This window comes from Miniopterus natalensis, chromosome 1 (genome assembly GCF_054644295.1).
Source record: "Miniopterus natalensis isolate mMinNat1 chromosome 1, mMinNat1.hap1, whole genome shotgun sequence".
Taxonomy (NCBI): Eukaryota; Metazoa; Chordata; class Mammalia; order Chiroptera; family Miniopteridae; genus Miniopterus; species Miniopterus natalensis.
In genome coordinates this window covers 194,640,995-194,668,468 of record NC_142081.1, presented here as the reverse complement: position 1 = coordinate 194,668,468, position 27,474 = coordinate 194,640,995, and the positions used below count along the sequence as shown (strand labels likewise).

At 48.3% G+C, this 27,474-nt stretch overlaps 1 protein-coding gene across 1 annotated transcript in view; it reads left to right on the top strand.

Moving 5' to 3' along the window:
• Positions 1-12,827: 12,827 nt before the first annotated feature.
• CC2D2A (coiled-coil and C2 domain containing 2A) overlaps positions 12,828-27,474 on the top strand; it is a 74,302-nt gene continuing 59,655 nt past the window's right edge. Inside the window, exons 1-7 of the mRNA XM_016204210.2 lie at positions 12,828-13,014; positions 14,858-14,987; positions 21,140-21,228; positions 21,548-21,649; positions 22,645-22,746; positions 23,485-23,673; positions 25,575-25,737. Coding sequence (XP_016059696.2) covers positions 14,882-14,987; positions 21,140-21,228; positions 21,548-21,649; positions 22,645-22,746; positions 23,485-23,673; positions 25,575-25,737 — 751 coding nt within the window. The 5' untranslated portion in view covers positions 12,828-13,014; positions 14,858-14,881. The remainder of the gene's footprint in view (positions 13,015-14,857; positions 14,988-21,139; positions 21,229-21,547; positions 21,650-22,644; positions 22,747-23,484; positions 23,674-25,574; positions 25,738-27,474) is intronic.

Genomic DNA, 27,474 nt, shown 5'->3' with positions numbered 1-27,474 from the left:
AGAGAAACAGAGACATAGTGACAGAGAGACAGAAGGCCAGATACAAAGAGAGGAAGAGATTAATCTGCTTTTTGAGATTGAAATATCCTCTATACTAAAATAAGAGCAATACAAGAAAGGAAAAAACAATAATACGATCTCAGTTATGAGCATAAAAGGTCTAAATATTAATAACTAAATCCAACAATTATTTTTTAAATATTTCTTTTGGTGTTGAAACCCGTTTTAAATATTTTGACCAAGTTTAGTATATTCGAGAAATGCAAGAAAAGTTTTACATCAAAAAGCCTGCTAATGTAATTCACCACATTAAAAGATGAAAAAAGAAAAATCATATTTGATTATCTCAGAAGATGCAGGGAAAAGGGCTTGTGCTATGTGATTCAACACTTGTTTTTGATTAAAAACGCTTTAGCCCGCTAGGAACACTTAACCTATAAGAATGAGAATTTTGCATTTTGATTTAAAGCAAATCTGCTAGATTCATTTATTTTGCTTGCATAAGAATATTTGCAAGAAATTATGTTTTTGAATTATGCTTTTTACTAATTTCAGAACATTATGAAGAGGTTTATAATTCTTATGAACTGGTTTAGCTTAGTTAATGTTAAAAGATAAAGAAAGTTATAATCAGAAGGTTAATAAGCACAAGAGTGGCAAACAAATCCCATCTCTTACAACGGTTGATCACTTCAAGTGAATGATCTCCTACAGTAAGCATCTGCTACAGACTGACCTGTGTACCCCCCAAACTCACAGGTTGCTGCCCTGTATTTGGAGAGAGGGATTTTAGGAGGTAATTAAGTTTAAATGAGGTCATGAGAGTTGAGTACTAATCCAATCGAGGATGCCCAATAGGAAGAGAGAGTTATCTCTCTCTCCATCTGAATGTGTCAAGCAAAGGCCGTGTGGAGACACAGCCAGATGAGAACCATCGACCAGCCAGGAAGAAAGCCCTCACCAAAAATCGAATCAACTGGCACCTTGACCTTGGATTTCCCAGCCTCCAGAACTGTGAGAAAATCAATTTCTATTGTTTAAACCACCCAGTCTATGGTATTTTAGTAAAACTCTGAGTTAAGATAACATTCATCTTTTTTTAAAACTTAATAAATCTCATAGCATTTCTTGTCTGCCAGGACTTGATAAGCATTAACTTAATAAACCTCGTAACAACTTTCTGCAGTAGTTACTATTATTAATCTCATTTTACAGATGAGGAAATTGGAACCCAGGGAAGTTAAGGAATTTGACAAAGATCCCTCAACTTTTAAGATCCAGCATTCACCTTCTTTCTCTCTTCTCCCCTCCTGGGACTCCACAGATCTCCTCAATTTCTCCCCCATGACTTTCATCCACTCGTTCCCATTTTCCATCTCTCTGTGTCATATTTTAATTTTTTAAAATCTCTTCTTTACATCATTAATTCTCTTTCTAGCTCTCCCATCAGAAATTTAACCCATGCTTTGCTTCAAAAAAAAAAAAAAATCACAACTGTATTATTCATTTCTAAAAACTCTAGCTGGTTCTTTTTCCCACTTGCCTGATTTTTCTGATGGTATCTCACTCTTCTTTCATATTTTCAAAGCCTCCTTTTAAGTTCTTTTATGGTCATTGTTTTTGTTACGTTCACCCTCTGATCGTGTATTATCAGAAGTTCTCGGGTATCAAACAGTGCCCTCCTGTGGTCTGCAGATCTGACTGTTTCCTCCTGTGCTGTCTAATTTTGGATTGTGAGCTCATCTTCAGCCAGGTTTAGCTGCGGCCATCCTGAACTGACTCCTTGAAGGTATGTCTCTCCAGAAATGTTTTGCGTCTGCTCTTGCCCGGCACCACACAGGGGTTCCTAAAAGACGTAAGTAGAATAAATAAGACAGACAGCATAGTACAGCCAGTGGTTATAAATTCCCTGGAGAATGTTTTTCTCACCACATTTGGAGCACAGACTGAGACAGACAAGTGTGTTTGTTGCCTCCTTGTGTCAGCTTTCAATCTAAAGACTTATTCTTTCACTTTTGAGAGTTTTTCCTATATTATCTCTTTGATAAATTCTACCTTTTCATTTTTATTCTCTCTATAGCTACAGGTGTGGAATTTCTTAACCTGAGATCCTCTCATTTTCTCTGGAATGCTGTTTTGTAAGGGTGATATGCTAGTTTCTTCACTGGAGGATCTAGAAATGTCAATATCTGAGATCTCTTCTTTGTGACTGTTCATTTTCTCCAGAAAATAACTTTCCATGTGTTCCAGTGCGATGCTGGTGGAGGTGGGACAGGGGGGCGTAAGGTGTATTTTTGGTTGCCTCGGTTCTGTGAGAAGGAGCGTGCCCTGTCCACCTCTCCACTTAGTCTTCAGTTTTCAGCGCTGAAACACACCCAGCCTCTGCCATACCTGGGACCTTGGGGCCAGAGTGTCTGTCATTCAACTTTCCTCGAAGCCTCTACTCTCCTTCAAGTGGCAGAAGAAGAGGTGGGGGGATGGGCATTATTCCTCAGGCTGCCGGGAGTAAGGGAGGGTCCTGAGGATCTAGCCCCTCTGTAACAGACTCAAATCTTCTTGCATTTCAGCCCCATTCTCTCCCCACTCTCCTTGGTATCTGACTGTATTAGTTTCCTGAGGCTGCTATAACAAAGTACTGCACACTGAGTGGCTTAAAACAGCAGAAGTGTATTGTCTCACGATTCTGGAGACTAGAAGTAAGAAATCAGGCATTGGCAGGGTTGGTTCTTCCTGGGGGCAGTGAGGGAAACTCGAGCCTGTGCCTCTCTCCAGCTTCTGGTGGCCTCAGGTAGATGTGCCCCTCCCCACCCCGCGTCTTCACATCGCCCTCTGTCTGCCTGTGTCTGTCTCTGTGCACAAACTCCCCTTTGTCATAAAAACACAGTCATAATGGTTAGGATCCAGTCTAATGACCTCATCTTAACTTGATTCCCTCTGTCAAGTCCCCATCTCTAAATAAGGGACTGGGGGCTGGGACACCAACATACCTTCTTTAGAGGGACACAGCCAGCCCATCACACATTCAGCCCAATCCTGGGCCTCCCTGGGGTTCTGCAGAATGACCAGCTCATTTCCTCACTCTAATGCCTACCTGCCCCCCACACAGAGACACATGTATGTACACAGACACACACAGAGATAAATACACATGCAGAGATATACACACAGAAACACACAAAGGCGGATGAATTCCCAGCCGAGAGTTGGAGGGGTCCTCGCTAGACTCTGGGCTGTCCCAGGCCGTCATCCTGTGGTCTGAGCACCTCAGTAGTGCAGGGTCCCTTTCGCCCAGGAAATACCCAGGGTGTGGAGTTTGACCCCGTGTCCTGAGGGCAGGCTTACCAAGGATTACAGTGGCTGGGCACTGTAATGATGGACTCACTCCGCTCAGACAGGCAGGCTCCACTCTGCACAAAGCCAGTCCCAAGCCAGGCATCCCTGCTTGTCTGCCTCCGGCCTTAGCCAGCCTTACCAGAGGTCCCCCCTATCGTATCTGTCCATACAAGGGGTGCCTAGTACCTTTGTCCCCTCAAATGGAGAACTCTCATCCCACAACTCTGGTTTCCAATTGTTGGGCTAGTGACCTGTTGCCCTGCCTTTCAGGTTCCCCAAAGCCCCGATGCTTTAGGAGGCCGAGGAGAGCGAGAGAGCAGCCGCCTCTCGAAGGGAAGGGGAGTCCCTGTTAAGTTAACCCTGAGGCTCTCCTAGATGTTGGTTTCAGGGACCAGAGAAGCTTCCTGGTGACCTATGTGTGGTAGCTGGGCCGGCCAGGCAGAAACAGCACCTCGAGCCCTGAGGACAAATCCTGTCGCCTTCCCTAGGAAGATTAGAAACTGCCAGGTGTCCCTTATTTTCCAAGCCTGATGAGGTTGGGCTCATTTACCCAGCAAAAGGTTTTGTTTAGACCCTCGGGAAGCAATTCCAATGAAAAGCCAAAGTTAAAAGGCAGCCGTGCATCTGTTGTTTTCCTGTCCTTAGTTATCTTTACCCTCACCTAGAGCCCAGGGTCCCTCAACCACAACCCTTAGTTCCACCTGGAGGATTTCAAAAAGGCTTAAAGAAGTCAGCCTGAGCTTAACTCCAGACACAAAGGAAGGGCGAGGGAAGAAAAGAGCACCCTTCCAGCCAAACGGCGAGGATCTCTCTCTCCTTGGAACTAGTAACCTCACAGGGAAACGCCGCGGGGAAGGGCCTTGTGTGACTTTACAGTGTTCCTGGGCTCAGGGACTTTGTCTCGCAGTCAGCGAGGTACCGAGTGCAAATTTCCCTCTGCAGGACCAACTCCTCCAGTCACAGGAGCCTTCCAGCAGGGAGGACCCGGCACGGAGCGGCAAACCACAGAGAGAGAAAACCCCATGGCCAGGGGAGAACATGCAGGGAGGACAGGGAACAGCCATGCTCTTCACGCCAGGGTGGCGAGGACTGGCTCACCAGTGATGACGCAACCCGGGTCTCGGTGCCACTATGTCGTAGGCAGCAGGGGACGGCTCTGGGGGTTGGTCCAATGGGGTCACACTGGTCTTAGGTTCAGCAACCTCAGTACTCGGGTTCTGACTAGGAAAGAATTCAGAGCCAAGACCCAAACTACAGGAGAACATTTATTTGGTAAATCACAGAGGTAGAAAAAGTAATTCCTAGAAGAAATAGGCTTAGGAAACAAGTTATAGAGGCAAAGGAAGGGCCCTTGGAGCTTGGGAGTGAGGAAGGTGATGCTAGTGCGCCTGGGGGATGGGAGGAGGAGGGGCCAGGGAAAGGGGGAGAGGACCCTGGGCCCCGTCCTAAGGGTTTCAAGGGAGATTTTAGGGGAGGCCCCAGGGGAAGATCTCAATAGAATATTCAGCACCTTTCCAGGTGTGTCCTTTCAGGGTCTGGGTCCCCACTGATTGGTTGGGGCCAGGGCAGGGGTCATTATCCAAGGCAGCTGGGCCTGAGGGCAGCTGTGGCTGGTTTAGCTGCTTTTCTGGGCCTGGAGCTGAAATACAACTGAGGCCTAGGTGTTATCTCCAGGGAGGAAAGGTCAGGGGGCCCAAACTGCCTGTGATATGCTAGGGGAGGGGAGTTCACCCTGGGGGCGAGGTCCCACCCTACAATTGTCCTTTGCTAGGCACCTGGGGCTTTCCACCCTGGTGACCTTCTGTACCTGGCCCATTGTCCTTGCTCTGCTCACGTCTGTGGAACTGCCCACCACATGTACAGGGACACACCCAGAGAGATAAACACACATGCAGAGATATACACACAGAAACGCACAAAGAGAGACACAGAAACACAGATGGACACCTAACAGAGAGATGCACAGACACACCACACATACACAGGTACACTGAAACTTAGACACAAACACAGAGACACGTATGTACATGTACACATGCAAAGATACACAGAAACAGGCATGCATAGACACGGACACAGACACACAGATACACAGAGACACACAGGCATAGACGCCCCACACACACGGGTACCTGGCGTGCAGCTTCCCCCGGTCTGTTCACTCCACACTCTCCCACCTGCTTTGCCTCTGCTCTCACCCGCTCTGCTTTTCTGAGCCATAACTTTTCCATCCTATTTCAGTGGGATTCAGAGAGTAAGCCGAGATTAATTTTGGAGACTCAGCCTCCCACATTTAACTGAAAGACCCTCCAGAGCAACATTCCCGGGGGCCCGAGCCCCCCTGGGGAGCCCTCGCTGCAGAGAGGACACCCTCACCCTGCGGTCAGGATTCTAATCTGCCCGCCCCGAGCGTGGCCTGTCTCCCACCAGAAGCTCCCAGTGACCCGGGGACAGGACACGGGCGCCCTGGCTCTTGAAGCTTGACCTACTTTCTGCCCAGCTCCTCCCCCAGGCCCGTGTCTCCTTGTCCCTGGGTGCAGGCTGTGCCCCGCTGCTCAGCGTGTTTCTGCCCCACTGGTAGGGGAAACCTGTCGCTTTAAAGGGAAAAAAAGCCACCGAGTGGCCTTCCTTAGGAACGGGTTGCCAAGTGGGAGTTGTGCTGGAGGCGGCCCCCGGCAGCCCGCCCCGTCCCGCTCAGCCTCCTCCTTCGGGCTCCGAAGACGCGGGGGAGACCGCTCCCTGCACCCCCTGGCTCCCAGAAGGCGGGACCTGCCGGCGCCCCCTAAAGCTTCCTCAGGTAATCAGCCCCCCAGCAGGGCTGCAGCCACGGGGTCCTGCTCCCAGCTCCCGCCTCGGGCCCAGCCTCTGCCCTGGGGCCCTGGGCAGATTTAATGAGTGGTCAGGACAGGGCCCCCTCATGAGCCCCGCATTCTACTTTCCGGGATGGAAACGTGGAGCAGGACTGCGGTCGCTTTGATGGAGCTGCTGCCTGGAGGCTGGTTTGCGGAAACGTTCAGGCGGCTCATCACAGCCCCTGAGAGAGCGCCTCCCTCCTCGGGGGACGGTCACCGCCTCCTTCCCAGGGCCTCCAGCCAGCCTGTTGCATCCCAGCCCCGGAAACATTTGCGGCACGTTGCGTTCTGGGCCTTTCAGCTCAGATTGGTTCAAGGGGCTGAGTTTCGGTTATTGCAAACTGCCCTTTTCTTGGCACTAGACAGAGAAGGGCCCTCGACAGACAAAGGGCTGAGTGAGGATCGCTGCTCTCCCCCCAAACAAGACAGGAAAATCTGCCAGCTGCGATTTAAACAGACTGCCTCCATCCACTGCAAAGAGGTGCTGTGAAAAGCTCATACAGTCTAATGGAAGACACATGTATGATATTACATTTCATACAACTTCTGCAGATAAACGGCACCAGAGCAAAGGGCTCTGCATCTGTCTCCTAGAGCTCATTTGCGGAGTCATCCATTAAACATGCATCGAGCATGAACAGTGCACCAGGCAGGGCACCGAAGCTTAAACTGCGCAGGCCAGCTTAGAAGCTCAGAGTTTACAGGAAGACAGACCTGTAAACAGATAACAGTGCAACGACTACCTGCCATGAGAGATTTATAAAAGGGGCTAAGGTGCTTAGAGCCCTCGGGATCCCTCCAGGAGGGCCAGGGGGCTCCCAGTTCATCAGGCCAGTGCACTGGGCACATATCACATAGCGCAGCTCAAATATTTACAGGCGCTCTCTGACGGCGATTTATGTTCTATCCAGCCGATTAAATGATGCTCTAAAGCTATTTGTCACTAACCTTACGCCACGAGAAGCTATGGCTGGAATAACTCATAGAATTAGGTAATGAATTCAAAAAGGGTGCGAGCAGCCCCTGCCCAGGTCCAGGCTCCGGCTCTAAGGGGATGGGACAGAAAAGCTAAGCACTGTCCTCAGGGAGGAAATGCTCTGGTGTGAGGGCAGGGAAGGCTCCCAACTGTACCGTCCATGGAAACAGAAAGGAGCGGCCTGGTGTCTGCAGGCGTCTTATGGCACACCCTCCGCCACCTAACCCTTATAAAGTAATCCCCATCGAGGCAGGAATCACGGCCACACGTTCACAGACATGGAAATGCAACTCAGAGAGGTGAAGGCCTAGCTCTGAGGGCACACAGCTGATGAACAGAGCCGGGATTTGAACCCAGGCCCATGTAATTGTTTGCAGAGCCCTCACTCTTTCTATGAGCCCGTGTTCTCACTGTTCTGGAGCAGGATGCACATAGTGATTTTTTTAAGCAGCCAAGGTTGAGGTGCAGACATTTCTGCCCTTTTCTTACATCTTTATGCCTTCCTCCCGGCAGCCTGTTGAAGGTGTCACAGGTCCCTTTATGACTGATCCTCTGGGGACCCTCGGAGAGAGTCCATTAGTCTAGATGGAGATATCAGTACTTTCCTTCAAAAATGTGTTCGGTTTTCTGCATAGAGTTAAATAAATCATTAATCTAACATAGCAAAAGTCCTTTCTCACTGGGGCGGTGCTCCCAGTTTTCAGTTGTAAATATTTCCAGAACCTGGGGCTAGCGGAACAGCTACTGATATCGCTGAAAAAACAAGAGTAAATGGTGAGACAGAGACGGCGAGTAGCACCGGGCAGGGCGCTGGAGTAGCCTTGGGTCAAATTCTGAATGTGACATTTAATAACTATAATCTCGGGCAAATCATGTAAGCTGTCAGAGGTTAATGACAGAGGGAACCTCGGTCTCCTTACGTGTAAACTGAGGCAGGTGCTACTAAGCTAGGGTGTTGTCGGGAGACCTCGTGCTAACCTGTATCCAGACAGAGCACAAAACAAGTCGGCAGCAAGTCACACTCTCGTTTTGATACTGCGAATGGAAATGTCTTAACAGGCACTCAGCGCACATGCTGACAAGCTGTATATTAAAGTTGGGCAGTACTGATTTATCTTTTCTTAGCAAGAGTATTCATACAAAAATAAATTCTGATGTCATTTGATTTTCTTAGAAACTCATTCAGAGGTAATGATCAGGAAAGAATCAGAAGAAAAAAATCAACCGTGTTACATTTTTCATTTTCTATTTCTTTTTTTTCATACATAACATTTTTAATTTACTGAGAATCTTTTTTTACTTATTAAAACATCCCACGGTTCTTTTTTTCAAGTTCATAATTGCCAGTGTTATTTATTAGAGCGCTTTTGTGTCCTTCAGAATTTTATTTTTCTCATCTGCCCCCTTGTGCTCTCTGAATCACCTCCTCAGCTTTTATTTTCTTAGCTGCTTTCATCATTTCCCTTCCTCTCTTTTTTGCAGCCTGTGAGGAGGTCTGGATGGGAGACAATACAATTTTAGGTGCTTTATTTCCCTTTAACATGCCAATTCCCCATTAGGGTCAGTGAAACCTTGAACAACTTAGGTGAGCTGTTTAAATGAGAGTCCCAGTTAAGCTTCAGCTTCCAGGGGCATCGGGGAGGGCTTAGGATTCATCAGCCTTGGTATTTCTCCCCATGTGCTCAGTTAATCTTCACAGCAGCCCAGGGAGAGAGCAATGAAGTTTTGATGGGCTCCAGAATGTGGCCATAGACACACAGCTGATAGTGATGTAGTCATTCATTTGAAAAGTATTTATTAGAGTCTACTGTGTGCCATAGTCCCAGGCTCTCGAGATAAACAATGAACACATGTTCCTGTCTTCTTGTGGCTTATATTCCAATGGGGAGTGGGCAGACAACCACAAATAAATATGAATAAATGTGTTTGTCGAGTGGTGATAAGTGCAATGGGAAAATAAATCATTGTAACCTAGTTGCCGAGTTCCAGGAGGTAAGGGTGGAAGGTTATCCTTGAATTGTGAGTGTTCAGGAAAGACGTCTCTGATAAAATGAAATTCAGAGTCCTGACGGACTTGAAAGAGAGAGAGCCACACCGATGTGTTGGGAAAGAGCATTCTATGCAGAGAGAACAGCAAGTGCCAAGGCCCTGAGGCCAGAGGATTCAACCATAGACCAGGTGGGGCCTTGTAAGCCATTGAAAGGATTTTGCCTTTTACCTTGTTGAGAAAGGAAAGTCTTTGGAGGATTTGGGGTGGAGGAATGACGTGATCTCACTTAAATTTTCAACAATTCACTCTGGTTGCAATGTAGAGACTGGGCTATAGGTAACTCAGGTAGGAATCAGACTAGGAGGTTCTTGCATGAGCCCACGTGAGAGGCAAGGGTGCTCAGGCAGAGTGATAGCGGTGGAGGCATGTAGAGATGGCTGAATTCTCAACATAACTTGAGGGCAAAGCTGGAAGGATCTGATGGGTTGGGTGGGGGCTGCCATGTGAGAGTAAGAGTGGAATGAAGAATGACTCCAGGGTTTCAGCCTGAGCAAGATGCAGTTCTGGTTATTAACAGGGTTATTAACAAGGGGGGTTGCAGGACTAGCAGGTTGGGGTCAGGACAAGGAGCTTCATTTGGAGCAGGTTAAGCCAGTATCCATCTAGCACGTGGACATTTCCGTCTGGAGTTCTGGGAGTGTGGGCCCAGCATGTAAACTCGAGAATACCAGCAGGGAGATGGTGTCGAAAGCCAAGCAAGGACGAGACTGCCAGGGGCCGGAGCAGAGGGGCTGAGCCCGGGGCACGCACCCTGGGCGGTCAGCAGATGGAAAACCAGCCCAGGAGTTTGAGAAGCAGCAGCCAGCAGGCAGGAGGAAAACCAGGGAAGAACATGGCCCAGAAGCCACGTGAAGGAAATATTTCAGATTTTTCTGAAAGTGATGCGTCACTTTCATTGCTGCATGTCTCTGTTGGGTCATATGAGATGACGACTGAGGACTGATCCCTAGATGTGGGGGCACAGGGGTCATCGGAGACCCCAGCAAGAGCCGTCTCAGGAAGTGCTGAGCTCGGAGACCTGATTGGAAAGAGAGTTTGGGGGATTTTCCTGGAGAGGGTTGAAAAGTTGAGCAATGACTAGAAAGAAACATGAAGTCCAGGGAGCTTTTTTTAGGAAGGGGCCACTTATAGCACTATGTACACTGATAGCAATGAGCCAATAGAACAGGTAAAAGTAACTGTCCAGATGAAAGGGAGAAACTGTCCTGATCACGGCCCTGGAGGAGGGGAGGGGATGGAGCCAGTGCAGGGCAGAGGCCCAAGTGGAAGCAGAGGAGAGATGACATGATTCAGTGGGGAGGGGGAGGGGGTTGTGGAAACCCTCTCTGGTCCCATCTCTTGGCACAGTGAAGTGAGAACCAAGGTCAAGGGTATAGACAGGGGTGGGAAGGTGAGTTTGAGGGGAGAGAAGAAGCTGTGCAATATCCTCCCAGAGCTGGACTCCAACCTGGGTCCTTCTGATGCCAAGAGCTGAACCCTTCCTGGCTCCCACCTGCTGCCCAGCACAGCCCAGCTCATTGCCAGGCTCATGGGGATAAAGGGTCTGTCACCCTTCCTGTTCCCACCAGTTCTAGGTCTGCAGGAACGTATTCCTTGTGAATGGGACATCAGTTCAGGCACTTTTCTAACCGTGGAGGTCAGCTTCATATTTATCAATAGCAAGAGAGCTGTTTAGCTGATGTCCAAAGGCCTGACTTCTTTGCTCTTTGCCTGCCAGAAAGGAGCCATCACAGCCAGAATGGATCCCAAGGAAGAAAAAGTGAAAATAATTACAGAGGTGAGTGGTTGCTTAAATACTGCTGAGGTTGTGTTTGTGAGAAAGGAAGCTAAGCCCACAATAAGCATTAATTGCTGGGCCACTGCACCAGAGGGTGCTATGTCAGGCACGTGGCGGGGTGGGGGAATGGTGAAGGAAATACAGCTCTGAGGGCAGGCCAGGGGTTGTCACTACTCGTCACCATGTCCTGAATTCTGCCACGCAGAAGCTCTAAGGTACCACCTGCTGCTGGGTCCAACTTGGCCGACACACATAGATTTCTAAAGAAATTCAGAATGAAGGTAGCAGTCATAGATTAGAGCCACTGTTCAAACTCTCTGTCTCGTGGAGTCCTGCGATTTCTAGCTCATTGTGTACAAACATCATTAAACACTGGCTGGAACAGAGAAGGAGAGCTGTCTCCCATTTGGAGACTGTAGCCCTCCAACCAGAGGAGAAATTATTCCTCCCCACCCTTGCTTCTCTCTGTGCTCCAAGGGCTCACTGACTAGAGACCACAGAGGCCGGAATGGAGACAATATGCTGTTTTCAATAATATTTCAAAAAGCCTGGAGGAACTCATCACCCAGATCAAAGCACATCACGTTATGTTTGCTCATTCATTCATGCAACGGGTATTTACTGTTCCTCTGGTCCCTGGGGATACAGCAGTGGATTATAAAACCCAATGCCTTTGTGGAGTTCACATTCTGTCTCATTTGAAAGAACCTAGATTTCTCATAAGTTCATTCTAAGCCAGTAAGAACTTGGACTTGTCTTAAGACCCATACTTGGACGCCCCCATAATATCAGCACTGTGTATCTAATCCAAGTTGGCGAATTTCTGAGCTAAGAGCACTCCCTACCTGGTGGGCACCCGAAGGACATATGGACTTGAACCCAGAGGATGAGTCAGAGAAGGGAGATTAGTCCTGTGGACCAAGGAAAAGCCCACCCTACACCCATTCCCTGGGTGGGACCTCGAGGACCTTCTCTGTAACTCAAGCCCATGTCTTCTCTAACCCAGACAGCCAAGGGCATTGACATGTCATTGGAGCCCAGCCCAGCAACCTGCATGACGTTCCGTTGTCCTCTTCAGCCATTAAAATCCGTATTTTGAGTTCTGAGTTTGTTTCTGCATAAAAGTTTTTTAATTCCCAATTTTAGAGAAAAATCCTAATAAATTTGTTGTACCAGAGAGAGGTTCTGGCTTTATCCTGCAATTACTTTTACACCCAGAGGTGTTTGCACCCCAGTCTGGAAAACTTTAGGACTAGAAAAGTTGGAAGCTTGAGATTTGAGAGCACTCAGCTCTAACAAATTATGAATAAAACTTTAGAAAGTGGAATGTGGAAAAAGAAAACAAAGTTTGCTCTACTAAAGGATTCTCACTTTTCAGAAAGATCTGCTAAATTTTCTTTAAATCAAAACTCCCATGATGATTTAACCTGTATCTTCATCTTCCTCGACGTGCTAGTGAGACTGGGGAGCAGAGAAGCCCAACCCTCGAAACCCTGAGTCTGGTTCTGAGGTCCCCCTGTGTCTATGGGCCGGACCACCTGTCCTGCAGAGTCACTTGTTAGTTGCTCTCTTTAGATTGTGACTTTGGAGGGCGGGAGTGTCTCTGTGCCCCCGGGGCCTAGAACACCGGAAGTGCTCAATGTCCTCTGCTTGAAGGAGCACCTGGGACAACGGAAGCCCCATCATCTCATTTAGAATGTTGCCATTTGATTATTTTGAAGGACACGCCTATTTTGAGAAGAGTAGATGAGATGGCTGCTTTGATCAAATCAACTGTCTTTTCCAGCCACTTACACTCAGCGTTAGTGGATGGAGGGCCCAGGACAAGACGGTGATTTCAGTTTTAACACCTAAGAATCACATCCCTATTTCTTTCAATGATTCTTTCCCAGCTTACATACACACCCCAAGTGACAACTCTTTCATTTGCATTTTAACAAAGGAGGTCCTTGAAAGCGCTGAGGATGCAGACGTGGGAAGAAAGAAGACGACTTCCAAGGCTCAAAGACAAAAAAGAAAGAAACAGGTAGGAGTGACAGGAAAGACCGGTCTGTCTACTGGGCTGTCGGTTAACCACCCACCCGCACCCACAGGGGCCACACACGCTCCTCCGGGGGGGAGGCAGGGATGTCATGGGTGGTCCGGGTGTAGCACCTTGTGTGGGACAGATGCCACTCACGGTGAGACCCTGGTCAGCATGGGAACATTTTCCTGTAAGGTTTCTCCCTTCCCCAGGTAGGGAGTAGTCTAGAAAGGATGGAAAGAGCCCAGTGTAGTGTTGCCATCAAAGGCCATAAGCTAAGCCCGGCGATAGATGGCAGTGCAGGATTACAAATCTTGGGGAGCCCCCCTCCTGCAATTCCCAGCGCGGATTCTGCTTTAGTCTGAGCGGGAGGCCGGCTCCGGGCTCAGGGCTGCTGGCAGTCCCTCCCCTGCTCTCCCCTCCGCAAGGGTGGCCCTGCTTAGCTGGAGCAGCCGGGCGTGCAGGGTCAGCTTCTCAAGGTAAATAGAACCCCGTGGTCAGAGTCCTCCCCTTCGAGGAGGGGGGGGACAGTTTCTTTGGATACTCAGATGCCAGCTGGGGAGGGAGGGGTGGGAGCGCCATTTTGAGCCAGAAGCCACGTGATAGGCCCTGTAGGAGGGGAGCAGGGGAGGCGAGAAGGTGGGGAGGGCATCCGAGAGCCCGGGACTGGGAAGCAACCCTCCTCTGGGCCCCCCTCCCCGGCACTGCACAGTTGGGACCGGCTGGGCAGAGGTGCGGCCTCCGCTCCACAGCTGAGATGGAGCCGCCCAGGGGAGGGCCCAGAGGATGGGAGGTGCTGCCCAGCCACGTGGCTGGTCCCTCTGGCCACTCTGGGAGCTTTAACCCCTTCCTGCAGGGTGAGTGGTGGCTCTGCAGCCAGGGGCAGGGGAACCCATGGAGGCGGCAGTGGCCCAGGGCAGACAGAAAAAAGTGCGAGTCCTTAGATCAAGGGCCGCAGGCAGGGTGAGCAGTGGTGACCGGGCGGGCGAGGGGGTGTGGATGGAGAATAGAATCCAGTCACAGGCATCACGCTTCCTAGGTGTCGTCTCATTCATTTAACCGGCTCAGAGCCCTGATCGCAGACAGCTCCGCAGTCTTTGGGGCATCACAGAATTCTAGAGCAATGTTTCCTAACCCCACTGACACTTGGGGATTTTTTTTTTCAGTAGATGCCTCAGATTCCCCCAGGTCATTTATTTGTCAGCATCTCTGTGCCTTGCACAATGACTGATACAGAGCAGCATCTCAGTGAATTTTCATTTCCTTCCTTTATAGATGAGGAGGGAAGGAAGTTAGGAAGTCAAGTAGCCTTCCCAGGTTCCACAGAGAATCTGAGCTCTGGGGCAAGCCTCTGTCTGACCTTGAAGGCCATCACTCAACCATGGCCTCACTGCCACTTCCGCTCCCCACCCGCCCTGCTCAGGGAGTTTGGGGAAGAGACCAGAGGCTGTTCTTTGCCCTGGATTATCCAGGGACACTGAGCAGCTGATTTCAAATGAGTTGGAGTTGGGATCAAATAGTTTGGTTGTGACTTTCCTGATTCCCTTTCTTTCCAATTTCTGCTGAGCTCTGTACATATACCTAAAAGAAGGGAAAATATTCACTTTATTTTGGTAATTTCCCTAGAAATCTCTTAGAGAGACTCAGGGTTGGCATCGCTTCCTTGAGGGGTGACCACAGGGACTCAGATTGCAGGGACCACAGTTATCTAGATCTGAATACTTTAAGGTCTGTTCCCTGTTTAAATGACCCACCTCATCCTGAGATAGGATCTAGTCAACTGAAGCCCTGGGAGTCCCAACCTCTGCCCCTCTGCCCCTCTGCCCCTCTGCCCCTCTGCCTGCAGCTGCGGACCGCTGTTCCCGAGGAAATGGTGTCTGGAAAACCCCAGGGTGGCAGCCAGCAGGAGCCGGTGCAGGAAGATCCCAACCCTGACACCCACCTTCTGAGCATGACCACCCGACGAGGCCCACGGAGTAAGTGTCTCTTGGTTCAGTTCTCTGATGATTAGTACCATTGAGCATTTTTTCATATGCTTGTTGACCATTCGTATATGATGTTTGGAGAAAAGTATATTCTTTGCCCATTTCCTAATCCAGTTATTTGTTTTGTTGCTATTGTTGAGCTGTAGGAGTTCTTTATATATTCTGGATAATGACCCCTCATCGGATATATGATTTGCATTGTTTTCTCCTATTTCATGGTTTGCCTCTGCACTCTGTTGATGGTGTCCTTGGATGCACAGAAGCTTTAAGTTAGATGTGGTCCCATTTGTCTGTTTTTTGTTTTGCTGCCTATGTTTTTGGTCTCATGTTCAAGCAATCATTGCCAAACTCAGTGTCATGAAGGTTTCCTCTATGCTTTCTCCTAGGAGTTTTATAATTTTAGGTCTTACATGTGGGTCTGTAACCCATTTTGAGTTTATTTTTCTATATGGTGTGAGGTAAGGGACCACCTTTATTCTTCGGCATGTGGATGGTGAGTTTCCCAACACCGTGTGTTGAAGAGACGGTCTTTTCCCCCTTGAGTGGTCTGGGCGTCCTTGTTGAAGACCATTTGACCACATACATGAGGGTTTATTTCAGGACTCTTGGCCATGGGGCCTTGAGCAATAACCAAATCCACACGAGCCATAGGAGCCTCCTCTATACAACAGGGATGACAAAATCCTGGCCTCACGCAGCTGTTATGACAATGACACCAGGTGAGATGTTGACAGCATCCCACAGAGGGTCTGGTGCATACCTGGTACCTCCTCCAGCTGGAAGAAAAACTTGATGCTAAATAACTAACAAACATAACTTCATTTCTTGAGTCTCTGACCTGCCAGGCACCGTGACATGGTCTTTACATGCATTAGATCATTCAGTTCCCAGAAGAGTCCTATCGTTAAGCACCGTTCTATAGACTAGGAAACCATGGCTCAGAGAGAACCACAACTGGAGGTGGTGGAGCCTGAACACAGCCTCCAGTCTGCAGGCCTCTGGAAGCTGCACTATAGCATCATCCTACGCCTACAAATCTTAACCCCCACTGGTCTTTGAAGCTAAGAGTGTCCAGCTGCCCATGAAAGAAACAATGCACTGTTACGACCAGCACTGTCAACAGTGGCTCCCAGGGCCCCGAGGACTCTTCACGTGGGGCACAGAGCCAGCTCAGAGTCTTCACAAGGCTGTTAGCCTGGCTATGCCTCATTTTTTTCCCCAAAGAATGTCACTCGGGTAAATCACACACCTTACTCCCCAGACTAGACTAACCCCTTTTCTAGTTGGGGTTTTTGTTTGTCTTATCCTAGCTCCTTACTTTTCAAAAATCAGTATTCATATCACCTCTTTTGGGAAGGTTCCCCATGGCCCCCATATGGGCGCAGTAGACCTGCTCTGTGCTTTGTGTCCCCTGTGCCCATGGGAGTGCCCGAAGTCTCTCTTTGTTGGCACACAGCCTCCCCTCTCTACTGGACTAGAAGCCTCTGAGGGCGGAGACTGACTTTCAGCTCTGCGTAGCACAGTGCTGGTATACAGCCGGCACTCACCAGTGCTTACTGAGGGAACAGTCGCCTCACGCTGGCCATTCTGCATCTGACTGGAGGCTGTGCTCTGGCTTAGCCTGCTCACTCACCACCCACCTCCACGCCCACCATGCCCTTCCCGCCAAGTCTGCTCACCTGGGCCCAGAACTTTCCCATCTTGGCCTGCCCCTCAGAGCTGCCACCCCAGCTCCTCACCTTGAACCTGCGGCCCTCTCTACACTGCGGCATTCCTACATGGCTCCAAGAGCTATCAAGGTCAGACAGGGTTCAGACACTCAGATACCAGCACCCTGATTATGTGGCCTCCCCCACTGCTCCAGGCACAAGTCCAGAGGTGCTATGTCCCTGATTAACAGCAGCACAAATCTGTGCGGGGAACTCTTTGGCTTCTAATTTCTATTCAAACATATACACAGTCAGGCTATTCCAAACAAAGCAAGTGTTTCACTGAACAGACACTAGTTCCAAACCAAATAAACACAGAACAAAAGTACATGCATTCCCCATGATTCCAACTCGCACCCCTTCTTCAGGGAGTAACTATCAAATGGTAAGTGATTTCTCATGAACATAAATTTCTTTATTACCAACATCTGTTTTCCATTCATTTGTGTTAGTTTCTCTGATTAAAGCATCGTTCCAGGGCCAATTTCTCAGTATTGATTGAAAAGAAAGTTCAGAATCTGATGAGATGTGATGCAAATGAAAGGAAATAGATCATTTAGTTTAGGAATACTTTTTGTTTGTTTTTTTTCTTTGTTAATCCTCACTTGAGGATATGTTTTCCATGGATTTTTTAGAGAGAGTGGAAGGGAGGGAGAAAGAAAGGGAGGGAGGAAAGAGAGAAACATTGATGTGAGAGACACATTGATTGGTTGCCTTCCCCACGTCCCCCGGGTACGCGCGCCCTTGACTAGGAATTGAACCGTCGACCCTTTGGTGCTTGGACCGACACTCTAACCACTGAGCCACACTGGTCAGGGAGAGGCATACTTTTTAAAAGCCATCAAGACCCAGAGAAACTGACCCGGGAAACAGATGTTAAAGGTACAGCCTGAAACAGAAAGGAGAATTGCCCAAAGGGGCTGGGTCTTGGGAGTCACCTCAGAGCCCAGCAGCTGGAGAAGGGAAAGAACATTCTAGTCAGAGGAAGCACCGTGGGGAAGGCTGGAGAGCCAAAAGTTTCACCTGCACTCGAGGCACTCCTCGCACCGTGCTGAAGAGATCAGTGTGAGTACACAGCACACTGTATTCTAAAATATCTTTTATTTTCTGGATATTATGATGGAATGACTTGAAAATCTCCTCCATAATTTCTTGCATGTCCCCAAGCCAAATTTTAACAACTTTAATAATTATTTCCATCGCACTACTTTGCATTTGATGCTGCGGAAACGTCAGTCCTGCCAGGGTTTCTTCATGTGTCAGGGCCACTTTCCAAAGGTGTCTTTTTATGTAAACATGAAACAACACCCTTCCCCAGGCCTGCAAAGCAGCTCCTATCCTCAGGGCAGGAAAGTAGAGACTGTGCGGGATGCATAGGTGATGGGTAACTAGTGGAGTCGTTGCCTGTAACTTAGGGGGAATGTTTCACGAGGGTGTCTGAGTGTCCCCAGCTGTTTAAAGCAACACTGGCTGCCATAGTCGCCCAAGATAAAGTGAGAGTACTTAGCCCTATTCGTTATTACGGCAAAGGGAGAAAATGAGCCCTCCTGGCTTTCCATGGATATCACGTCAGGTCAGTGATATTATCTTTTTTTTTTTTTTCTTTTTTTAAATGTGTGTTTATAGATTTCAGAGAGAGGAAGGGAGAGGGGGAGAGAGAGATGGAAACATCGATCGGCTGCCTCCTGCACACCCGCTACTGGGGAACGAGCCAAACCCAGGCATGTGCCCTGACCGGGAATCAAACGGGTGGCCTCCTGGTACATGGGACGGCGCTCAGCCAACTGAGCCGCACCGGCCGGCAGCGATGCCTTCAAAACGGGTCATCATCATCTGATTTCATCCATTAGGATTACATTTAGTTTGTTTAAATACCTGTAGCCCGGCCGGGCGTGGCTCAGCAGTTGAGTGTCAACCTAGGATCCAGGTGATTGGGGTTCGATTCCCGGTCAGGGCACATGCCCAGTTGCAGGCTTGATCAATGACTCGCTCATCATTGATGTTTCTCTCTCTCTCTCTCTCCTTTCCTCTCTCTGAAATCAATAAAGATATAAATAAATAAATAAATAAATAAATAAATAAATACCTGTATACGAATAATATCCCTCACATCCTCGTGGCCCCTTTATCTGTTTTTCCTTCGCTGATTTAGTGCTAAAAAATGCCAGGTACTAAAGTCACCAACATGGTCCTTGCCCTCAGGCTGGTCACAGTCTAACTGGGAAAATGACACACCACCAACTACCTGCACAGACCTGATTTGGAAATCTTTATGTCCCCTAAATGTTACTAGCAGACTTTTAAAACACTGTTTATCATTCAAACGCTTTCCAGTCTTTAAGAACTAATACTAAAGAAACCATGGTAGTTGTATTGTTCAGCAGAGAATGTTTAAATAAAATATCTTGTGTCTCTTTTAAAGAATAACTCATAAAAGTATTCTAGTGAACCACGTACATATAGGTATTAGCCGTTTTAAGGAAACTTGAAAAGCTAGAATTCTTTTTTTTTTTTTATAAAAAGGAGGACGATAAATAAACAAGATGCTTTTTCACATTCAGAGACATTTCTTGTTAGTTATAAAAGAGTTTCTCTTTGGGGGCAGAAGCAGGGTGGGTGGTGAGCTGGGGAACAGGAGTGACAAGCACCGGGAGGCTCAGACCAGAGCCCCCCTCCTTTATTCCCCATTCCACACACTCGCTTAGTGACACTGACCACGGGCCTGCCCTGTGCAGCTGGGGCCGCAGAACCTGGGGATGGAAACAGGCGTAAATCAAATAACCACACAGATGTACAAATTCAAAATGTGACAGCTATTTACCAGGAGGGTCACTTTGTTAGTTACATCAATGTCTAAGCACTATGCTGCACACCTGAAAGTAATATAATATTGAATGTCAACTGTAATTGGAAAATGAAACTTAAAAAAAATAAGAAAAAATAAGAAAGCATGACAAATGTGATGTAGGAAAGGCCTTGGGACTCTGAGCATATATAACAGGGGACATGATCTACTGTGGTTACAGAATCTTTAAAACGGAAAGTAATGACCTGGGTTTGTTTTAAGTGAGTTAATAGAGAATGCCAAATGGCCAAAGGCTGTTTCTTTTTTTTTTTATTTAATGTGCCTTTGTCATCTGTATATCTTTTTTTTAAATTTAATTTTGTATTTATTGGGGTGAGATTGGCTAACAAAATTATATAGGTTTCAGGGGTACAAGTGTCCAGTGCATCACCTGTACATTGTACTGTGTGGTCACCCCAGGTCGTCTCCCTCCATCACCGCCCATCCCCCTGCCCCTCTTCTGCCTCCCCACCCTCTTTCCCTCTGGGAATCGCCGTGCTGTTGTGTGTGTCAAGGGGTTTTTATTTTTGCTTAATCCCTTCAGCTTTTTCACCCAGGCCCCCAAACCACCCCTCTGAGAGCTGTCAGTCTGTTCTCTGTCTCTGTGAGTCTGTTTTTGTTTTGTGTGTCTGTTCACTGTGTTCATTAGATTCCACATATGAGTGAGATCATGTGGTGTTTGTCTTTCTCCGACTGGCTTATTTCACTTAGCGTAATGCTCTCCAGGTCCGTCCACGCTGTTGCAAAGGGGAAGATTTCCTTCTTTTTTATGGCCGAGTGGTATTCCATGGTGTAAATGTCCCACAGCTTTTTTATCCACTCATCCACTGGTGGGCACTTGAGCAGTTTCCAGATCTTAGCTATTGTCAGTTGTGCTGCTGTGAACATAGGGATGCATATATATTTTCTAATTAGTGTTTCAGGATTCTTTCGATATAGTTCCAGAAGTGGAAGTGCTGGGTCACTAGGCAGCTCCATTTCTAATTTTTTGCGGAACCTGCACACTGCTTTGCACAGTGGCCGCACCAGTCTGCGTCCCCACTGGCAGTGCACCAGGGCTCCCTTCTCTCCACACCCTCGCCAGCGCTTGCTGTTTGTTGATGTATTGATGGCAGCCATTCTGGCAGGTGTGAGGTGACATCTCATTGTGGTTTTAATTTGCATCTCTCTGATGATTAGTGACATTGAGCGTCTTCACATCATTGCTCCGATGGAGGTTCTCTTAGGAACGTGACCCTCAGCCCACAGGTGCGAGACCATAATCCTTACCAAGGCCACGTCACGCCTCCATACCGGCACTGAGCGAGTGGCACGGTTGGACGGGTACATGTGTCTGGCCTTGAATAGTCAAATGTCGTTCATTTTACTCTTAGTTATGTTGCTGTGAAGGTCCAGGCAGGACTGAGGCTTTCACTGTCAATCTCAGAGAAGCCAAGACAAACAGATGGCTCTGAGTATCCTTTCCTGTTTACTTAGGCAAAGTTCTAAATTTGCAAAATAAAATTACATTCTCTTGTTATTTTTTAATTTAATCTTCCCTTTGGAAAAAAGGAAATGTTGTTTTAAAGTATTCTCTTATATTTTTTTAGGCCTGCCTCCAATTCCTTCGGCTTCCAGAACAGGCCTCGCGGAATCTTCCATGCGGGAGCGCGTGAGGGAGAAGTTGCAGGCGGCGAGGGTGAGGGGACCCCGGGCACTTGGTCCGGTGCCCAGCGCAGTTCTCCGGGTCTGGTCTCTAGCTTGCTCTGTCTGTTCAAACTGTGTGGATCTGAAGGCCGTTAAATGTTGCTCACACTTAAGTGTCAATGTCGCATGTAACATTGGTACAGGCGAAAGTTATGCTTAAGAATTCAAGGTTTCTCTAAACCGCCCCACTCGCTCTCGTGGCTTGAGGAGGTGAAGCGTCTATTTTCACCGACTGCTCCAGCGGGAGGGTGACTGTGTTTTCACAGCGTCCCTGACCCAATATAGCAGTAATTTCCTGTTTGGTTTTTTAGTCCAAAGCAGAAAGTGCTCTGCTCCGGGAAGCCCCCACCCCCCGGCCCAGGCGCTTACGAAGCCCTGGTGAGAAGGAACTGGAGACTGGATTTGGCACGGAGGTGAGACACGGGCCATCGCTGCTTTACGGCTGGAGATAGTGAAGCAGAATGTGACACTTCCAGCAGAAGTTCTAGAACAGACCTTTTGGTAAAAGAACAAAGCTAAACACAATCTCCAGGAACCCTTAAACATGAAGGTGGAGATGACACAGAGCATTTGAATACTTGGGCACCACTAGACAGGACCAAAACTTCTCTATTCGTGGGCCAGGGTCAGTGTCCAGGTTACCCAAGATCTGATCCATTGACACACTCTGCCTGTTATCCAGCCAGCATCTGGGGGAGACTCCTTCCCGCCAGGTGTCCAGTGGGCCCTGAACTCACAGAGGCGACAGTAACCGTCCCCCCTTGAGCAGCCCACGGGGGATGTCAGTCATGTTAATAGACAAAGGAGCTATGGGGTGGTGAAGCTCTGTAGTGTCTGCTGGGTGGAGCAGCGAGGTTCTAGAAGGGGTGGTTTCGAAGAGAGATGCGACCAGGTGGGAACAGCAGCTGGCGGATTGGCTGTCAGAGGGAAGAAAGAACACCCATAGTGAGTGTTAGCACATCAAGCCGGTGTAGGGAGAAGGCTCAGCCTCCAGTGGGGACAGCAGTCCCAAGGCCCACGAGACGGGCAGGCTGTGTGCCCTGAAGGGTGTATGTCAGGCTTATTTACACTCAGACATTATTGATACTTTTCTTCATAGACCATTTGGAAATGATTCTTTGTGAAGGATAATCTATTGATCTGTAGGAGAAATAACACTTTTCATTTTAGGGTGTATTGAGTATAAAACTTTAGATTTTTTTGGTCCTGAGAAAGACAGAGTTGAGTAAGACAATATTCAGCAACCTTAACCTTCAAATAGATTTGACATTTGTCAGCATTTCATTCCTCAGGAAGGGTGATCTGCATTAATGGTCACAAGATAAGCCTTTGAAGAGTTGACACTTGTTTAACAACGTCCTTAGTTTCTTGATTTAAATGACGTATCTTTCATTTTCTACTCACCTAGCCAGGTAGAGAGGCACAGAGGACTCCACAAGAAGATGGCTCCCAGAGTTATTCAAGAGTCAAGTTCCATGACGCCGTACGGAAAATCAAGCCTACACCCCCGGTGAGAAATCCTGTCTTTTTAAATCACACTTGCTTTAAATCCTGCCTACTTTAAATCACGTTTTCGTTAGCTTGTGTTTTTCAAAAATATCCAATGAGAGATGATGACATACATGGCCTGCCTCCTATTGCTGTGGAGTATGCAAGAAATACTATGAGAAATAATCCTTCTTTCAAAACCCTAGACTCTGCTCAGGAGGGATTAGCCTAATGCTCGATTTGGGGCAGGGAAATGCGCGGAGGGGCAGGACATGTTAGTGATGAAACTATTTGTTCTGCTCTGAATTGCTCCAGCTTTTAATGTGGGGGAAAAAGGGAATACTAACTCAAGAAGAACCAAAACCAAAAGCAATGGTCTTAAAAAAAAAGGCTAGCAAATCTTGTATTGCTCATAATTAAATAAAACTGTCTCAGCATTGGCCTATAAAAGAATGAATCCATTTTTTAGCATTTTAATCATACTTTCTAAAGCTTCTACTGCTCTAAATAATATATGTTTGTGCTTATAGGAGAGTAAATAATAGCTGGTGTATAAAAGGTAACTCATTAAAGGGACTCATTAAAGGAGGCCACCAGCCGCCTATTGCACTTGTTACCGCTCATGACCGGTCGCCTCGCACCGTCAGCAGAGGTAACAGGCTTCCAAGGCCTAGGCCGTGCCGATGCCTGTAGCAAGGAATGTGGGCGCTCACTCCGGCTCCCCCCATCCCCAAGCCTGTCGCTCTCTGCCTCTCCTTAGGCTCCGCCTGGCTTCCCCACCGCCGAGGAAGCCTATCGCTTCTTCACCTTCAGCTTCGATCCCGATCCCGATCCCGATCCCGAACCAGAGGGCTCCGAGGGAAAACCGAAAGCAAAACACAGAGATGGAGCTGAGCACGAGGAGGAGGGAGAGGAAGGGGAGCCACCGGTGCGGGGAGCAGCCAGCACGGTATTTAACATCGCGATGGTGACGCGGAGAGGGGCGCGGGTGCTGGTGTCAGTGACGATGAGGACCACGATGGTGATGATGGTGGTGATGTTGCTGATGAGGCTGGGGCTGACATCCTGGCCAGGAAGAGGGTGGCTGACGGCAAACCTGTCACCACCACACGGAACAGCTCACCCATGTCTTAGTTAAAAGCAAAGGGGTACTAGGCTCACGTTACTTTTTGTGGCCTTTGATTTCCCCCCTCAGTTTGGATAGTGAGGGCCTTGAAATAAATCGGTCTCTCTTTCTTCTGTGGGGGAAAAAAGCAGAACAGTGTGGTTTGCAGGTTTTTCTTGCCAGACTCCACACCATGAGTATTCATTTCACGTGCAAAACGTTGACCTGCCCAAGGCTAAGGAAAGCTCCGTCTTCCCCGCCCGGCCCGCAGCCTCACAGGTAGGCAGCCTTTTGTGCCCGGGCCACACCCAGGCCAACACAACTCAGATTCCATAACTGGGAGAGGTATGTGTGCGATAAAAGAAAACATGCCAGTAAAAATATGCAAAGGGCTTGAATAGACATCTCTCCAAAGAAGATATGCAAATGGTCAATAGGCACATAAAAAATGCTTGATATTACTAATCATTAGAGAAATGCAAACCAAAGCCACAATGACATACCTCTTTAGGCAGATTACACGTCTTCCCAAAAGCCACTTCCCTTCTCTCTTGCATTTTCTCCCCCGGAATCTGTGCTTTGAAAACCGCCCTTTGCAGTCGTGCGCACTGTGAAACCCCTTCGCTGTGTCCGGGCCCGTTTTTGGTATTTTCATTCAGCGGGTTCGGTCTTTCCGGTGGAAGTTTTAGATCACCCAGAGGCCCTTTCACTGCCTTCCTTTTTCTGCCTTTTCTGCAGCTTTTCCCAATCCTGTCTCTGCTCATCACAAAGCAGAGCCGGAGCAGGAGCAGGAAACGTCACACACTGATATTTGGGGGGGTCTCTCCTTTCCTTTCTTGAGGTGTTGGGCATTCTCTTGTCCTCCTGTTATGCTGAGAGCCTGGCTACCGTGTAGTTGACTTTTCCATTCTTACTGTCGGGGGTGTGTGGGGAGGAAATATCAGGAGGCAGGTAGCTAGGCCGCCGGCGTCTGCAGCTACCTGCCAGTCTCCGCAGGATTTTACAAGGCGTCGCTCGTAAATGGGCTCCAGGCTCAAATTTTAAAAAGGGGAAGACGGAGAAAGTCAGAGGGAAAGGGAAGGAGGGGAAAAGAGGGGGAAACGTGGAAAATCCTCAATTAAGCAAAATTAACTCTCTTCGGCTAATATTTATAACTCCAGGTCCTGTGCTGAAAAGTTTTACATGTGCCATTTAATTCTATCCTGTCCAAGCCCTAAGAGGCCATCTCTGTTAATGTCCCCATCTTACAACTGAGAAAACTGAGGGTCAGAAAAGGGGGTGAGCTCCCTGACGTCGCCGGGCAGCTCAGGGCGCAGCTGGGGCTCCAGGCGGTCTGAGCAGAGACTGTGGACCCTATGCTTGTGCATTTGCCTGGGCTGAGAGCCGGGTGGAAGCTTAAAATGCTACATAATTTATGAACCCACGTTCTTTAAATAACTATCAGCTCTCCCAGGGGGCCAGGGTTGTTGAGCTTTCAGTAGCTTCCCTTAGCAGTCTCCTCTAGTTTCAGCCCATTCTGATTTTGACATTTTCCAAATACGGAGAAAAGTAAAAAACAAAGAAAATCCACATGGTAAATGTGAAAGGCCATGCTTTCATTTAAAAAAGATAAATGAAAAGGTAATTTTGTCATAGAGCGTGTTGTTTGTTTGATGAGTTTAATATCATCGATTATTTTTCTGGCGTAAACTGACCATCTTAGCGTAGTATTTTTTGTTGTTTTGTTATTTTTTAACATAATGCAGGGTGAGGAAGAGCTACTTAATGGCAAAGATGCCCAGGATTTCCTACTGGGCTTAGATCCCGCGGCTGAAGATGTCGTGGCTGTGAGGCCCGCAGACTACGAAAGCGCCCGCGCTCGGCTGCAGAGGGAGAAGGAGCTCCTGTTCACACCCAGCAGGCTGGCAGGTGCTGGCTCCTTCTAGATTCCTTCTCATCATTTTCCTTCCAGTGAAATGCTGCCGGTGTCTAAGGACGTCTGATGTCCCTCACTCTCCCCAATTTCTAATCTGATTTAATAATCGAGAAATATCTTCACACACACACACACAAATGTAGAATGTGGAAAAATACCCACGGAACAAGCACTTACTGATAGAATAGCGGAAGGAATCCCACGATGCCCTGGGACCCCTTCATCACATCAGTGGCCAGCTCTGGGAGCCCTGGGATTCAGGCCGCAAAAAAGCAACGGCTGTGTGTCATGCCCTCCTCACACTCGGCATCTCGGACACTCCTCTGACCAGAGGGGCGGGCTTTTACATACGCCGACCAGTCCTCCAACACCAGCGAGGTGTCCCGCAATTCAGCCCTGACCTACCTGCCTGGGGTTAGTGCAGACCCCACGAATGAAGGGCTCAGTCCCACAGGACTACCTGCTACTTCAGGCGGCAATTGCCAAGTAGCATGTGCCCAGGTCACACACACTTCTACCCAGGTTTACGGCCAATCAGCCTGCGCTCACCTCGCTTGGAGGTTGGATTTCTTTCCATTTGTCATGTTCTAGCTGGACTCCAGTTAAATGCTGAGCCAAGGATAAATGATCATTTCTTTTATCCCATGACTCCCTCTCTAGGTTCCATAACTTGAGAGAACAGCACAGAGAACTCAGGGAAACACTGGCTTATATTTACTGGTGAATTATATAATAAAGGACGTGATAGAGGATACAGGTGAAGAGATGCTGAGGGCAAGGTATGTGGGGAGGGTCACGGAGCTCCCACGCCCTCTCGGGGGGCCCCCCTGCCCCCAGCATCTCCATCTGTTCACCAACTCAGGAGCTCTCCAAACCCCTGCAGTTGGAATTTTTGTGGAAGTGTCATTATATACTCACAATTGGTTAAGTCACCGCCGTTGGTATTAATTCAGTCTCTAGTACCTCTGTGCTTTTCTCCCAGAGGTGGGAGTGGAGGGAGGGGTGAGCGAAAGTCCCAACCCTCTCCTCACACGGTTGGGTCCCCAGGCCACCAGCTCTCATCCCAAGACTATTGAGGAGCCATCTCATTAGCATACAGAAGGATGGACAGTGGTCGCTTTGGAGAGTCCAAGGGTTTGAGCAGCTGTGTGTTAGGAAGCAGGCTGGTGGGGGTTCCCTGAGGTGGGGACTGGCCAGGGTACGGGAGCGGACCTTTTGATTAACAACTCATTGCTGCTCTGCTTCCTTTCTGCCCTGAGTCTCCTGTTGCTCTTTTCTCCCCTGGAATTTCCTTTCCCCCTGAGGCACCTGAGGGGTTCCCCCAGTTCCTAGTAGCTCACACTTAAAATGCAGGGCAGCCTGAGTCCTGCAAGCGAGTCCCCGTCAGGCCAGGGAGCCTGCGCTCACCTCGCTTGGAGGTTGGATTTCTTTCCATTTATCATGTTCTAGCTGAACTCCAGTTAACTGCTGAGCCAAGGATAAATGATCGTTTCTTTTTGATAGGTCGTTTGAATCACATATGTTCAAAGTATTGGAATTTGTTAGACATCCCAATAATCCAGTGAGACACATATTATCATCTCTTTTGTGCGAAGGAAAGAGTTCAGGAAGTACCTGCCCAGCCCTGGCCCAGTAGCTCAGTTGGCTGAAGCGTCATCCAGATACGCCAAGGTTGTGGGTTCAATCTCCCATCAGGGCACGTACAAGAAGCAACTCATCATGCATAAATA